At 34.1% G+C, this 17,874-nt stretch overlaps 1 protein-coding gene and 1 long non-coding RNA gene across 2 annotated transcripts; both read left to right on the top strand.

Annotated features, from left to right (window-relative positions):
• The first annotated feature begins 356 nt into the window (after positions 1-356).
• Positions 357-1,750, top strand: LOC109620328 (acetylcholine receptor subunit beta-type lev-1). Its single transcript, XM_034453640.2, has one exon. It carries the CDS (start codon positions 535-537, stop codon positions 1,729-1,731), a length of 1,197 nt encoding a protein of 398 aa, XP_034309531.1. The 5' UTR covers positions 357-534; the 3' UTR covers positions 1,732-1,750.
• A 6,387-nt stretch (positions 1,751-8,137) lies between these two features.
• On the top strand, positions 8,138-13,940 carry LOC136272340 (uncharacterized). Its single transcript, XR_010710320.1, has 3 exons — positions 8,138-9,193; positions 9,324-9,409; positions 12,672-13,940. It is a non-coding gene; the product is annotated as an uncharacterized lncRNA (long non-coding RNA).
• The last annotated feature ends 3,934 nt before the right edge of the window (positions 13,941-17,874 follow it).

Genomic DNA, 17,874 nt, shown 5'->3' with positions numbered 1-17,874 from the left:
TTTCTTAAATGCATAACGGCCGCGACCAAAAGTTATAAATAAAAATGTAAAGTATATTTCAATGTAAAAGTACATTCCGTATTTGATAACATTTAATAGTGTAACAGGAAATTCCTTTTATTTATTTTCGCATGCACAATAAAAAACTTTATGAATGCTTTTTACCGCATGGCAATTATAAATGGAATTTGTAAAAAAAAAATTGTTATCTTAATTGACTCTGCTGTGGTCATATATTTTTGTTGTAAAATGGAAAGTTCATGGTTTAATTTTCACGTGTTCAGAGATTTAAGGACACGTGAATCTTGTATTATGTACATAGTAGTTCAACTTCAAAATCGTTTAAATATTTTCTTTCCGGAACGTGTTTGTCAAATGTGCTAGTTATGAAACATTAAATGTCCGTGTTCAAATGAAAAGGATTAAATTGACCTTGTAAAGCTTCTTAAATGTAAGTTTTTGAACATGAAACGACCATTCATTTTGAAAATTTGCTGAAAACGGTGTTGACTTCGGACAGCAAAATCTTAAAATATGAACTCTTTTCTTGGAATATTAGTACTATGTTGCTGTATTATTGGAGGGCCAGTCCGTGCATATACCCGTATTAATGAGGAAGACTTGCATACTTCCTTAATGACAGGATATAACAAAGATATACGCCCTGGACTGGATAGAGGAACCCCTATTACAATTAATTTGATTTTCTTCCTGTACTCGATCAATGATTTTGATTTAAACACTGGAAAGTTTTCTATTACCGCCATATTCAGCCTTAGGTGGCAAGACGAGCGGCTATCATGGGACCCGGCGTCTTATAACCAAACGGATTATATAGCGATACCACAATACCGACTATGGCTGCCAAATCTCCTTAACATTAATCCTTACGACGATATAACGGAACTGCGGAAGGCTGAATTAGCAATAGGTGTAAAGAACTCTGGTGAATGTTCCTGGTTTGCTCTAAATACATTCGATGTTGTGTGCGATGCAGATGTCACAAAATATCCGTTTGATTCTCAGACATGCTCACTTAAATTCTACATTTGGGGATATCGTTCAAATGAACTTAAGGCAATGTTTTTAACACCAAAAGTTCAATTTAGTTTATTTTCTGAAAATGGCATATGGGAGGTCACTGATTCAGCAACATATATAGACATTGATGTAAATAACTTCGAAACTCTCGTCATAAAATTTGATCTTAAACGCAGAGCTCCGTATTATATTGTGAGTTTGATACTGCCGATAATTTCTGTTTCATTCCTAATAGGATTCGTGTTTCTTCTTCCAGCCGAGTCTGGGGAAAGAGTTGGGTTTTCTACAACTTCTCTCCTCTCGGTCATAGTGTATCTAACAATCATTCAGGACATTTTGCCAGAATCGTCAGAACCAAATGTTTCTACACTTGGTTATATTTTGGTCACGTATGTTATCATTGGGTCAATTGTTGTCATAGAAGTCATCATCAGTTTATGGATTCAGAGCCAGCCCTCCCACAAACCCATACCTAAGTGCATACTGAGAATGATCCTATGTTCCCAAAAGAAGAGGAAAAATAACAACGTAGAGAGATTCGATACCAAGCAAGAGAGTGATTTTTATGATATGAAGGATGACGTGACTTGGGTAGATGTTTTAAAGATATTTGATAAATGGTGTTTTTTCACGACCATGATTGTATTTTTCGTGTCTTCTCTTATATATTTTTGTACAGTGTTGATCTAAAAATCTGCAATATTAATAAATCTGGTTTATATTTGATAACGATGATATCAGCTTGTGTTTATTTCTTTTAAATTTAAATGGTGTTGATATTTGTTATACTACCTAATTCTTTTTAAACATACAATGCCTACTTTTTCAAAAAGCTAAGATTTCTTTTAATAAAATTTTGTGCTTATGCAACTCTCATGTATATTGACCACTTAAAATGATATTTTGTCGGGAAAAGAGCGTTTTGTTGCAAAGAATCAATTTTAATGTTTGTTTCTAATTATTAATAAATTGAGTTTGCCGTTCTATGAAAAGTAATTGGATTGTGTTTACATTGCTTTATGAGACGAAATATTTAAAACAGTAATTAATTTAAATTTTTTTTTGCTTACTTACATGTAGTTTCAGAGGCAAAAGGTGCCCCCAAATGCCAGAAGTTAACAATCTTCATTTGAAAGTGTTCTATATATAAAACACTCAATAATTTAATCACGAAATGATAATAGGAATTTGATTTTTCAAGGCGCGTGTCATGTAATTTTTTAACAATACATGTAAGAGTTTATCAATTTGAACCAGCAATAGAACATCATGTTTAAACAACTGCTAATAATTTACATGTAATGAAACCTAAAATGGCTTCATATGTTTTAATAAAGAACATTTCTTGTAGCATTTTTGTGTCAATTCGCAGAAGACAAGCAATACAAATTATCAGCAAACAGATAATCTAACCTTTTATATTCTCCTCTTTTTAATAACAGAAAAAATATTTTTGTCTTTGAAAAATGATTTAAAGATTTGGATAATATAAAAACTTTCATATGATTTCCTAATAAAAATCATTTGTTGCAATAACAAATTAAGGTAGTATGGGACACCTCTATATTGTGACAAACATGTAGTTCTTATCAAAGTAGACCATAAAATCAAGTATTATTTTATCAACTTTTGGTTTTTCCCAAAATCGTTATCTAATAGCGTAGTGCAATGAGCTAGAGCGTTTCTAGCGAATCTGTAAGTAATGAGTACAAATCCTGTCGGGGCTTTGATAATTTTTAGCATTTTAACACTTTTTAAAACACAGTTTTCTGTCATATACTTCATAATTTGAAAACTCTTAACCTTAGAAAGTATTTTGATAATAATGTACTTTCACAGACATTATTATCAACAAGTGTCCCATTTCATCCTAAGATATATGAGGAATTTAATCGCTCTGCTTAACACAACCGTTTATTTTGTACTTGATGGATAATTACAGGACATATATCAAATTAAGAAGTAAAACAAAACATTTTTACTATATCTATTTTTTTATTTGTTAAAACGCAAGTATTTTAAAATAATAGTCAATCAAACTAAGAGTAAATTCCACTTTTCTTGTTCAAAACTGAAAATACTCATCTTCTCTTGACAAATATTAATGATGAACTAATATTCAGGGTTGCACTTCATTTTTAAGGAACTTATTATGATTAAAATGAAAACGGAATCTTATAAAAAGATTAAAAAAAACGTATTTCTTTAATGCTAAAAAACTTTAAATTGAAAAGACTTTGTTTTCATTTTCTACTGTGAATTAATGAGGATGACCTTTAAATTACTTCCTGCTTGTTATACAGTGCAATCATTTTGTGATCCTCAAACACGGGATCGACCGCAAACAAGGTTAGTGATATAGTCACCGAAGACTATATATTATAGAAGATATTATTTAAAAGAGAAAGCTTCTGGTCAAAAAACCTTAGCTGTGTTCCTAGCGCGATAAAAACAAAGCTAGGAAAAACATTTGTAAATAACTAGATGCGGGTTTTTTTTCGGACATTAACTTGAGTTCTTAAAATGTTTTAATTAGAGATTTTGATTTTCATTCATGGCGGCATGAAACAGAACCTCGTACGGGGTTATACCAAGACCATTTACAATTGAAACATTATCCAAATGCAATTAGGCCTTGCCTAAATCGATACAAATCACAAACCATTAGATCTCCAAACAAAAAGAGAAAACCCTTCGACGCAAAAGTTAATGTATGCCAAAGTGGTTGATGGACCCTTCTATTAAGAAATACATACTGAAAAAGCAGAAATATTCGTTAAGGATTTAATTTCGTTATTTTTGTTGGCAGTACAATCAACGAAATTAAATCCATGACGAATTTTTAACCAAACTATCGATGAATGAATGAATACAAAGAGACTACGATATGAGGAAATGGAATGGAAAGGGAATTTTTTTGGTTAAAAAAAACAGCGAAAATCTGACCCAACGAAAATATGTGCTACTACAGTATTTTAAAGTAGTACCAAGGGTTCTTTTGGGTGTTTTGTTAGTTTGACATAGGGGTCAACAACGAGAACGTCAAAGTAAGATTATACAACAGATGCACTTTCCTCTTATCAACAGACGAATTGGAAACAATATTTACATAAAATATCCTTTTTAAAGTAGTAATATCATAAAAAACATTGTAAGAGATAAAACAATTCTGAACTGTTGAAATATATTTTGGCTCTACCAAAAACTATCTGCATCAGTCTTAAGGAGAGGTACATACGGTATGCCAATTCTGACACTCCAATACAAGGATTTTACCAGGGTTTTTGACTACGAAAAATAAAGTCAAATTGAAAATAACTTTTCCTATTTTGATATTTATTCGGAGAAAACGCAAAAAACTGTATGTCCTTTTCCTGCAATGTTCTACATTCACGTAAAGTATATTGAACTTCTTTAAATGGTAATTAATAAAGCACTTTATCGATTATATTTAGAGAACTACATATTGTTAATCCTTTGTAGGCTCTTTTAAATTCGTTTTAATATATCAGTAACATGAATTTGACTGCACGACAAAGACTGAAAGGTTTTCAAAAGTTAAAGTAGTCTAGAAGGAGCGCTGACCTAAATTTGCGTAAAATTTTAGGACATTGGAATATATACGTATAATTAAGAACATTAGTTTGGATACTACATTTAATGTTCTGTAGACACAAAATGATTTCATGGTTGACAGTAGTAGTCTTTATTTGCTATATCAATAGAGGATTAATCTTTGCATATACGCTGCAAGATGAACAGACTCTTCATTCTGCCTTACTCACCGGATACAATACGGGTCTTCGGCCTGGAATTGATAGATCCATTCCTATGACTCTCAACATGACATTTCTTTTGTTTTCCATCAAGGAATTTGACATGAGCACTGGTGAATTTTCTGTGACTGGGGTTTTTGTTCTGAACTGGATAGACGAGAGACTTTCTTGGAATCCGGCAAGTTACAACCAAACAAATACGACAGTCATCTCACAGAGTCAGCTGTGGCTTCCAAATCTCATCAATGTTAACCCTTTTGAAGATATAACTGGTCTTCGACGTGACGAACTATCTGTTATTGTAGACTACACTGGACTCTGTACTTGGTTTGCTATTGAAACATTTGAAAGTGTGTGTTACACTGATGTCACTAAGTATCCCTTTGACACCCAAGTCTGTAGCATAAAGTTCTATGTTTGGGGATATTCATACAAAGATATTGACTCCACATTTGTGTCATCAAAAGTCCTTCTCACACTGTACACTGAAAATGGAATATGGGAGGTCCACGATTCAGCAACGTACACGCAGATGAATATCTACAATGACAAAGAAATTATAGTCGAACTAACCCTTGAACGCAGAACTTCATATTATATTGTAAGCTTGATACTCCCGTTAGCTTTTATCACGTTTCTGACGAGTTTTGTTTTCCTTCTACCACAGGATTCAGGAGAGCGATTAGGATTTTCCCTTACAGTTTTACTGTCGGTTGTTGTGTATCTCACAATCATTCAAGACATTCTGCCTGAGGCATCAGAACCTCATGTGTCCATCCTTGGCATTTTCCTTTCCATTTTTGTCGTCATGGGATCTCTTGTAGTTATTGTAGTCATTATCAATCTGCGTATTCAGAACCAGCATAGTCAAAAGCCGATACCAAAGTTTATCAACCGACTTATCCTTTTTGTAAGAAGAAAGGATAAAGATATGGTGGAGCCTCTTGGTTCAAAGATAGAATTAGATTACAATGAGGAGGATAGTGTACTGACATGGTCTGAAGCGGCGAATGATTTGGATTTAATTTTCTTCGTAGTTTCGCAAGTTGTGTTTTGTATTCTGGGTATATGTTATTTCCTAAGTGTTTTGACTTAGGCTGTTCTTTTCTGTTTTATTAAAATACCACAGATAAGTCTACTTGTTAAGTGATTAAACTAAATCTGAAAGCAGTCTCAGAAATTGTATCGATGCGTTATTACTATAATAGTAATAGGTTACTTGGTCAATATATTTGTGATATTATTTTATATATTTATATTTTGCGATCTTTTGGGGGTTTTTAGAGGTAAATTCTGGTTTTGTGTGTTTAAGAGTAACTTATAATTGACTACATGTATATCCTATATGTACAATTATAGCTTGATTTGAATAAAAAGATCAACGCAACTGATTTTTTTTTTCCTTCTTCTTTCTGGATAGTTTTTTCTTTGTTACACATGCCAACAGTTAAAACAGCATTGATCCAAACAGATTAAGAATTATGCGTATACATAAATAAAACCTTATGGTATATAACATATGAGTCTGTAAAACATATATTTTAGCTGAATGTTGGCTCGATCATTATATTTTTAATGAATTCAATTACATAAAAGAAGTCGGAAAGGTAAAAATATTAATGGTAAAGGACATTTTTCAAATGCAATGATTGGTGCAGATTTGTTTGCAATAAAGATTGTAAAATTGTTTTGTTTCAGATACCATTTATTTCTATGAAGGATATCATTAAATAATCATTAAAGAAATATCATTATATGGAAGTTGTGTAATTTTGAACTTATCCATGAAATGGTATTTCTCTGGCGTTAATAATATATTTGAAGCCGAAATCGTTTGTGGATTTACAACTTTTATTGCAAAACAGAAGGCAGCCTGTAAAATTACAAGAAAATTCTTATTATATGTATTGAACTATTAAACAAAGTAACTTTCAAAAATATCTTACATTGATTTCACCTTATATGCACCAAGATACATATTATAATGTAATCAGTTATACAAAATATTGCTAGGACAGGTCTGGGTCATGTGCCCAGCTTTAGTAACTATAGTAATAAAGAAACAGCAGTTATGCTGCAAGTACATATCAACACTCAAGAAGATCATTATATCATTCACTGGATAGTGTTGTTATAAATATACAAAGTTACCTACACACAAATAGTGAACATTATAATACATTCTAAATAGGACACAACCCTCCTGGTGTCTATAGTTCCCTATCATAAACATATTATGTGTTTATTTAACAACCCGACAAGGATACTTAAAATCACCATTTCACAACCTTCATTACTTAGCAGCTCAACATACAAACATATGAAAAGAATGCATAATCACTAACTGTATTTGAGCATTTAATACCGAGCGCAGCGAGAGGCGGGCAAAGCCCGCCTCGCGAAGCGAGGATTAATGGTAACACGTATATATAAGAAAATCAGTGAAAAATGAAAGTTGAATCAGGGGTACTATGGCCCAAAAAAATTCTTCCAGCCCTGGGTGCCGCCATATTGGCAGCCATTTTGTTTTTAAAAAGTTAGTTCGATCATTGATTGACTGGTACTTATCGATGTTTATTGCCCCTATTTTCGATTAAATAAGTTCCAGTGTTTCAATATAAGGTAATTTGAATTAAAAGAAATTAGAAAGGAAACCAGATAAGTTTCAATAGTGCTTCAATCAAGAAACACGACTTGTTCTATGTATGTCTTATCAAATTATCAGATGGAAAATAAAAACATTAACGTCAAGGAACTGATCTTTAAATAAAGTATTCAATTTTATTACATTGCCATTCATATGAATTAAATTAATCAACAATGAAAGAAGAAATTTAAAAAAATCAGAATCACGTAACTTTCTTCGGCTATTTCCGAAGACAAAACTTGAACGTTTTACGTCTGAAATATGACGTCATAATGTAGACTGAGCACGCGACGTTTAGTTTAACTTTGACGAATGATTTGAGTAGGCAACCATGTTAGCGGATTCTACTGTGTGCGTTTAAAATAGATTTTATTATACAAAAATCAAACTGCATTGTGTTAAATCTGCGCTGGGTCCAACGGTCACACCGTTTTAACATTAAAGAAAATATCACCATCATGTCAAATATCAAGCAAGTAATCATTGTAAACAATGATAACAGGAAAAATTATTTGCTACATAATTACAGAACCTAAACTGAGACTTCAGTATGAACGGAAACGCAGTTTCCGGAATACCTAAACACATTTACCCCACAGATCAGAAAATTTCAATAATGTGATCAAAACTCATGTTGCGTTTTTAAAACTCTCCCACTTCTGACACCAATGTTGCGTTTTTAAAACTGTCCCGCTTATAAATTATGTTTTAATGAACTTGGGTTTTATATATAACCCGGGATGTTGTGAAACGCAACTTGTGGGTCTCCCAAATCTGTATATTGGTACCAAAGAAAACTCAAAGTCAGGATTCAAATAAAATATAGATATTTCAGTTTATTAAACGAGGATAGTCCCAAGACTCTGGGAGTGTAAATATAACATAAATTAATTCCCAACTTGATGGGATTAAAATACAAATATTACAAATAGCCAAAACCCTTAATATAGCTCTAAATATCCCGCTTAACCGTGCGGGAGTCCCGTTCCTATACAATCTTTCCCCTGTAGCCTATATACTTAAATATAATAAATTGATTAATAAAAGAAGGTTATTGCATCAGCTCCCACTGCTAAATTATCGAGCATTTACCCAACGGGAAATTTCCACGGTCATTTCCAGTGTGTGGATGCTGTCCAGATGTGGACTCGACCGTCTGATCTGCCGTGGCAGATCAAGCCAACTCCCTGTGCAAACAGCTGAGCTCGTTATTTAAGGCATCGGGCTCGGCCGTTATGACGTCATACCGCATGCTATACAAACCCGCCATAATGGGGAAAGCAGTAAACAAGATGGGAGAACTGAAACGCGTGAATAACGGCGTTTTGACGATATGTATTATTGAAAAGCAATAGAGGGAGTTGTGATTGAGGAATTAATGAAACAAAAGGGTTTAAATAATCATGGAAGTATAAATAAGACCAAATGAATCGTCGAGGAAACTCGGGATAATTTCTCGCCGATAATTTCGACATTGATTGGTAATTGTAAACAAAGAATACATGAATAATAAAATATCTTAGTACACAGCGAATGATCATCATACGATGTATTTAACGGAAATTCACTTCTTGATATGGTGTATGTGGACTTTTGTTGCAATAGGGAATGTGTATTGGGATGTGAGAAATAAATTTCGTAACACAGCTCCCTCCCTTGAAAAGCATTCGTCCTCGAATGGAATCAACCATCTGATATCAAGTGAATTTCTTACCTAACTTAGAAAAAGGTAATTATACTTGTTTTTAACATAACAATATACATAAAACAAATCATCAATAATATCAACACATATACAAATAGTATCACAGGTAATAATAAACATGTAATATATCATCATTGTTTCATTTCACTTGCAGAATATTCCAACTCCTGGAAGATCCACCCGCAGCTGTTCGTGATGACAGGCACTTCCTAATGGTACTTCACGAAAACTTCAGTCCTGGTAATTTTTTCTTTAAATATCAAATGGATTCATTGTTTCTGAAAAATTATCACACAGTCTTTATTCAGTTGAAATCCGCTTTTAAACGACTGGTTCGTATCTATGGTTGACAATTTTTCCTCCTTTGGGTATGCTGAAGGGAGTACTTATCAAGGCTCTCCTGAATTTGTCGAAGGCTTTATTACAGTCTTTGTTCCACACAAATTCAATGTTTTTCTCCATCAAGTTATACAGTGGTCTAGCTTTATCGATAAGGTTTTAATGGTACAAGCAAGGACCTTGATGACTGGGTACTTCATTAATACTTCTATGAATAGGCTCGTGCTTGATTTCTTCTATTTGTGGAGGGTCAGTAGCTACTACATGTGTAACCCCTTCCTCACTAACAGTATCTCCTAAACAGGATACCTCTTTTTGTAAAAGAATACATTTCTTTGGGTTCATTTTTAAATTTGCACCCTTTAACCTCTCAAAAACTAGTGTCAGATTCTCTAAATGTTCATCAAAAGTTTTGGACAATATAATAATGTCATCTAAATATACCAAACAGACCTTCCAGGAGAGGTTAGACAAAACTCTCTCCATTAATCTTTCAAAAGTGGCTCCGGCATTACACAAGCCGAATGGCATTTTCAAAAATTGCCAATGACCACCCCCTGGGATTGAAAAAGCAGTTTTGGGCTTATCTTCAGGTTTCATCTCCACCTGCCAATACCCACTCTTTAAATCTATAGTGGAGAACCATTTTGCTCCAGACAACGCATCTAACGTAGTATCAATTCTAGGTATAGGATAGCTATCCTTAACAGTGACATCATTTATTTTTCTATAGTCTATACAGAACCGGATTGTCCCGTCCTTTTTCTTAACAAGGACTATGGGAGAACTCCATGGACTGTCTGATGTCTCAATAACTTCCCTTTCTAACATATCATCTATCTCCCTTCTCACTTCGGCCATTTTGGCTAAGGGAATACGCCTAGGGGGTTGTTTAATGGGTCTTGCATTACCCGTATTGATGGAATGTTTAACTAAGTCTGTCTTTCCCATATCTGATGATGAACATGAAAAACTTGATTGGTATTCTTTCAAAAAATTTGCTAATTTTTGCTTCTCTTCAACACTTATGCTCTCATGAACCTTGTCAATAATCTGTTCTAAATGATCTGGTAAAGCCGAGGGATCCCCCTCATCTCTGTAACACACTGACCTAACTACTTCTGTATCAGCATTTTCTACATCTACATCTTCAACTCTTTCAATTGTAGCTACCACACTCCCTTTGTAGAGTTTTAAACTCTCACAACTAAAATTCAAAAATCGTAATGGGACACTCTCCCCTGACACTTTAACTAATGACTTTGCCACAAGTACATTTTTCTTCTCCATAAATTTCTCTACTGGTTCAACAATAGCTGGCCCTCTATAAAAATTAGGGCTCTCTACTCTAGCGGGTGCTACAAATTCACAATTGGGAGGAACAACTAAATCCTCTGATAAAACAATTCTGCTACATTCCGTAATCTCTGATTGGTCACTAAAATAAGGGATCTCTACTCCCTGTATCCTAAATAATCTCTGCTTCATGCAAATACCACAAGCAAACTTTGACATAAAGTCAACTCCTAATATACAACTATTTTCAATTTCTGCTACGACTACATTGTGGAAATATTTCATATTTCCAAGAAAAATACTGAGTGTACACTCTCCCACTACTGGGATGTCATCTCCCTTAGCTGATTTCAATCTAAGGCTACTTTCAGTTATAACTAAATCTGATCTATTTTCTAAATCTACTTCTCTTAATAATTTGGGGTTAATAATTGTCACACTTGATCCGGTATCCACTAAAAGTGTTGTATTAGCATTCCCAACCTTCCCTGTTATAAAAATTCCTTCATTGCCTTGTTTTACATCTCCCACTATTATGCTCTTGGGAACTGACTTAGGAAGTGTAGGGATGGGATTATCTTTACTCTTCTCAATACTTTCATTTTCAATTGTACACTCTGTTTTCTTATCTCTTGATACCGGATCTTCCCCTTTAGTTTTCTTTATTGACTGTTTCCGAGGCTTGTTGCCATAGGACGCCGACTTTCGCCCCTTAAACCCGACGTTTGACCGTTTGACTGGTCTCTATTTTGAGAGTGATAGCTGTCATTAAACCTATGGTTTTTCCACTGAGGGATTCCCATATTATGGTTTCTGAACTGATTATTTCCCCCATTATACCTATTTTGATAACTTCTCCCATTGTCACAATTTCTGAAACTGGGATTTCTCTGCATTTGTGGAAGTCTACCAAAATTTTGGGAGTTCTGGTTTGTTTGACTTAGGGTATCCTGAATGGTTTTCAGGAGAGATATAATTTCTTTATTTTCATCTTTTGGGGCATTGGAAGAAACAACGTTTATTGGTTTTTGCCTCTGGGCATCTGCCATTTTGTATGTTTCCAATCTTATGGCCATAATTTCAGCCTCCCCTATATCTCTTACCCGGGATTCTCTGAGCCGTAACCGCATGTTAGGATCTGGGAGGGCATCTATAAAATGATCGAGTGCCAAAATGTTTAACAAGTTTGGGTCACCTGTAGGATAGGCTTGACGGACTAACTTTTTAATAGACTGGGATAGTTCCGATAGAGATTCTTTGGTTCCCATTACTCTATTTTTCAGTTTTGCCCTGAACATTTCTGATCTTTCCACTGACCCATAGCGCATGCTGAGAACTTTGACTAGGGAATCAAAGTCCCTTATTTGAATTTCACTTAGCTCTCCCAATACTGCTCTAGCATTCCCAGTAAGACTACTGGCCAGATAAAGGGATTTGGTGCAATAATCCCACCCATGCAAATCAACCAGTATTTTGAATTGGGATAAATATTCTTCAAAATCTTCAGACCCATCATATGTTTGAGGTTTTAGAGATACTGTGGGCTTTGGATTGAACACCATATTTTGATGACTGTTTTCATTTCTATTGACCCTTTGAAATGGGGGGTATGGGACTCTGTCACAGTGGAAACTTTCCCCTGCCCCTACAAATGGTAAATGCCTGGGATTTACATGTTCTGTATGTCTCCCATACTCTGACTGGGAATTTACATTAACATTGTTTTCCAGCATCCCAATTCTCTCTTGTAAACCTCGGGACGTTTCCCTAATATGGGATAATTCCTCACCCAAATCTTGTTTCATGCAAACCACATCCCTATTCATTGTTTCAATAGCTTTTAACAATAATTCATTTACATTTTCAGATGCTGTGGGAGCTGATGATAAATCGGGAGAACAAGAATTTCTGAAGTCACTCCCCCCTTGAGATGCATCTTCACTTATCCCAACTGATCTTGGATTGAAGATTATCTCACTGGAATCTCCCAATGGACTATTCTCCCGGGACATTTTTACACAAAAATTTATAGAAAAATTACTACTAAAAAAATGTTATTTTGAGTTTATGTTCTTTGTCCAATCAGATATATTGGGAATTAAAAAAATATGATCCCACTTCTGACACCAATGTTGCGTTTTTAAAACTCTCCCACTTCTGACACCAATGTTGCGTTTTTAAAACTGTCCCGCTTATAAATTATGTTTTAATGAACTTGGGTTTTATATATAACCCGGGATGTTGTGAAACGCAACTTGTGGGTCTCCCAAATCTGTATATTGGTACCAAAGAAAACTCAAAGTCAGGATTCAAATAAAATATAGATATTTCAGTTTATTAAACGAGGATAGTCCCAAGACTCTGGGAGTGTAAATATAACATAAATTAATTCCCAACTTGATGGGATTAAAATACAAATATTACAAATAGCCAAAACCCTTAATATAGCTCTAAATATCCCGCTTAACCGTGCGGGAGTCCCGTTCCTATACAATCTTTCCCCTGTAGCCTATATACTTAAATATAATAAATTGATTAATAAAAGAAGGTTATTGCATCAGCTCCCACTGCTAAATTATCGAGCATTTACCCAACGGGAAATTTCCACGGTCATTTCCAGTGTGTGGATGCTGTCCAGATGTGGACTCGACCGTCTGATCTGCCGTGGCAGATCAAGCCAACTCCCTGTGCAAACAGCTGAGCTCGTTATTTAAGGCATCGGGCTCGGCCGTTATGACGTCATACCGCATGCTATACAAACCCGCCATAATGGGGAAAGCAGTAAACAAGATGGGAGAACTGAAACGCGTGAATAACGGCGTTTTGACGATATGTATTATTGAAAAGCAATAGAGGGAGTTGTGATTGAGGAATTAATGAAACAAAAGGGTTTAAATAATCATGGAAGTATAAATAAGACCAAATGAATCGTCGAGGAAACTCGGGATAATTTCTCGCCGATAATTTCGACATTGATTGGTAATTGTAAACAAAGAATACATGAATAATAAAATATCTTAGTACACAGCGAATGATCATCATACGATGTATTTAACGGAAATTCACTTCTTGATATGGTGTATGTGGACTTTTGTTGCAATAGGGAATGTGTATTGGGATGTGAGAAATAAATTTCGTAACACTCATTTCACAGTATTATATAATCAATAAAACAACTCGATAGTTGTATCAGTAATACTGAATAAAAGTATTTCTACAGATAAACATCATGCAGGTATGATAAGGCAACTAACAGCGATCAAATTCCTCTGATCGATTTGACGTCACAATAAGCAGCATGATGTCATATTTTACTCAGAAACATGTCGATTTTAACTTTATCTCTGGTTTAAATTATAAAAACTACAGACATAAAATATCACTAGAAACTCTTCTAACTGAATATATCTTCAATTTCTCTCTATTACATATAATTAACATTTATGACGTCACAAGCATGTTTAAAAGAGAAGATCATGTCGGGAGACAAATTATCGGAATGCAGTGTAAACAATGCCGAAATAAGACTTATTTAATACAGATACCTAAGATTTAGATGAGTGTCAGTTAGAATATAATCAGGATAATACAGGCATGGATATTTTGTTTAATCAGCGAGTGTTATAAGGTAAGCAGATCGACAGTTATATGGCTTGATCAGCCTTTCCCCTGTAAGTGTGTACAACAAATGGCAAAAGTGTAACACTACCCCGGATATTAGGAAAGATGATTTTGGTGAATAGCAACGGTATATGACCTAAACTACCTGAAAAGTGCTGCTAGAATCGTGTGCTTTGTTGTTTTAAACGAAAAATACGTAGTATTTTCAATGAAATTTTAGAAGTTGAGAGGGTTTCCGATAAATATATACAATATTTATTTTATGCGATGTACAATAGGATTCTAGCAGTAATACTAATAAACATGAACTAATTGCCAATCGAATTATTGTAGCAAACATACAAATGAACTTCGGGGTAGTGTTACACTTTTTGATTTTTTGTTAAGGTAAAAAAGTGATCTATTTTTAACTGTCACGTGATACCATGGCACGGCAGCTTCAAACATTGAGTCGATTCCAAAGTAGAAATATAATATCTTGGTGAACTCTTTCACTTGGTATTATTATCCCGCGCTGTTTTCATAAAAATAAAATTTTTTTAAATTGATCATAATTTTTACGGTCATTAAACTCGGAGTTGCCTTAACCTACCCGCGCAAACGACTGAATGGTGAAGCTACCGAAATGGCGGGAATACACAATTGTGATCAGTGCATAGATTGCATCATTCAAAAGAATTACAGATGATTTTAACGATTATTCTTAGATAAAATAATATGAAAATACACATTTAAATTCAAGTACACACCTGTGGAGTCGCCCAAGTGGCTCAAAGTAGCTTACAGGCCATCAAAGGTAACGCACATGGCATCTATCGGTCACAGTTCTCAATTTGTGTTACGTCACCAAGTTCAATGATAAAACCATAACAGGTCACGATAGAGATACAAAAATCCGGAAAGTAAGAACGGAGTCTACAATTATGCACTTGGCTACATATTGTTGGTGTTTTGAATAAATTTAATTGAATACTCTTGAATTTCTGTGTAGTGATGGTTCGGTCCGTGTTTGAGTCTGTGCATCCATACGGGATTTAAGTTTTTGAGCTTGCGAAAATAAACAACATCTGATTTAAAATGCTCCGTATTACAGTTCACAATTTCATAAGAAATATCTTGCAAGAGTTATCTTTCTTTTTATTGGAATAAACTATTACAGGGTAAGCTACCCTGAGCCCAAACAAATTGATAAAGGATAACATCAGCTTACACATCAACCTTAAAAAATACAATCTACTTCTAAGTTATACATTATAAGGTAAAGCTTAAATGAAGGTATGTTTTTTGTATTTAAGTAAGTCTGCATTACCATAAGGTTAGAAGATTTGCAAATAAAACACTCAGTATATAGCAGCATATGTCGCCTTGTTCTCTTAACTATCGTCTTTTAAACACTTGCCGAGTACTGATTAACTAAAACTGAAGGAAGACTTTTATTTTTACTGATCTGGAAACTCTCTACGGATTTTATCATAAGTGGCATTTTCGAACTGATAGCAAGTAAATAATTTTAAATAATTACCTCAATATAATCCGACATAGATTTTGTGTTATTTTCACCACTGTTAAAATGTCCCCATTCTTTACATCTTAAACCATGTTTCTTTCTCCAGAAACTAACTTATTAAGGTAATTGAACTCATCTCTGTGCACCAAGAGTTTGGCCCTTTGTCTATCTTTTTTTTTTTAATAAAGTCTATGGTCATTTCTGAAATTCAAATTCAATACTGATTAAATGAAAGTGTCATTTAATCAATAAAGCAACATTTTAAGTCAATTTTCTGCAAGAATATCATTTCTAAAATGCATTTTCTCTGCGATTTGATGCTTTATTTTTTGGCTTAACCTGACCGTATAAATAAGGACATATATCTAATTGTACTGAATACGACACTGCTCAGAATAATTGATTTGTCCAAAAATGCGAAACCTCTAAACCTATGAAAGTATTTTGATTATAGTGTACTTTCATCCACTTTATCATCGACAAGTGTCCTATTCCATCTTGAAATATATTGGGAATTTAATCGCTCTGCTAATCACAATCGTTCATTGTTTATTACATGACATATATCAAATTAATAAAAAGAACATCATTTTTACTAGATTTGTTTCTTATTTGTTTAAACGCAAGTATGTTAAAATAAAAGTCAGTCGGTTTAAGAGCCACTAGTTCATCTAAACCAAAGGTTTTAGCAAATATCGAACGATATATAATGGGAATTGATTCGTGGTGATATCCGGTGACACATTTTAAACTAATTGTAACGGTTTCCGACTTTTAAAAATGAGCCCACTTTATCAATCAATTCTTTTGACCTATCTAATTTTCAATGTATAAGTAATTTCTTGCATTAAAGAAATCAGGATACACATAAATACCCATCATCGTACAGATTGTGGATATAATTGACAGCATCAACAGCGAGTGTCAATTCTTTAAATCGGACGTTAAATACGTTGAATATTTTCGTACAAATTCCTGTATATTTGGATACAAACATAAACATTTACAATTTATGAAATATCATAAATACTTTGAGGAAATATATAAAAAGTATTTGCAGTGAGCATTTATTTAGTGTACATGATGAATTTCTGGTCGGGATCTTTACTCGTCTTCTGCCTCCTGAAACTAGGACTAGTCCTTGCTGGAACCCGTGTTGATGAAGAAAACTTGCATGCTTTCTTATTTTCAGGATATAATAAAGAAATTCGTCCTGGAATGAATAGAAGTATTCCTCTCCCACTTAACATAATGTCCTATCTATATTCCATAAATGATTTTGATCTAAATAAGGGAAAGCTTTCGCTAACTGCTATGTTTTTACTGACTTGGGTAGATGAAAGACTCTCCTGGAATCCGGCGGCCTTTAACAATACAAACAATATATCTATTTCTCAGAAAAAAATATGGATTCCAAATCTTGTGAACATAAACCCTTATGACGATGTTACTGATTTAAGAACGGATGCATCGGCGGTAAGAGTATTCAGTAGTGGATATTGTGTGTGGTTTGCTCTGCAAACATTGAAAGTCATATGTAAAGCGGATGTGACAAAATATCCCTTTGATACTCAAACATGTGCAATGAGATTCTACGTTTGGGGATATCCTCCAGCAGAAATTAAATCCAAATGTTTGCCACCAGGTGTAGATGAGTTTGTATATTACTCTAAAAATGGCGTTTGGGATATCATTGATTCTTCATCCTACATTCAGTTAGATTTCCGCAATTATGAAATGATAAATTTCGAATTCATATTAAAACGCAGAGCTCCGTATTATATCGTGAGTTTGATATTACCAATTGTTTCGGTTTCATTCCTTATGGGCTTTGTATTTCTTCTTCCAGTTGAGTCTGGGGAAAGAGTTGGGTTTTCTACAACTTCTCTTCTCTCTGTGATTGTTTATCTTACGATTATTCAGGAAATGTTGCCTGAATCGT

This window comes from Magallana gigas, chromosome 10 (assembly GCF_963853765.1).
Source record: "Magallana gigas chromosome 10, xbMagGiga1.1, whole genome shotgun sequence".
NCBI classification, from domain to species: Eukaryota; Metazoa; Mollusca; class Bivalvia; order Ostreida; family Ostreidae; genus Magallana; species Magallana gigas.
The sequence above is the reverse complement of the archived record's forward strand: the minus strand, read 5'-3'. Positions and strand labels throughout refer to the sequence as shown.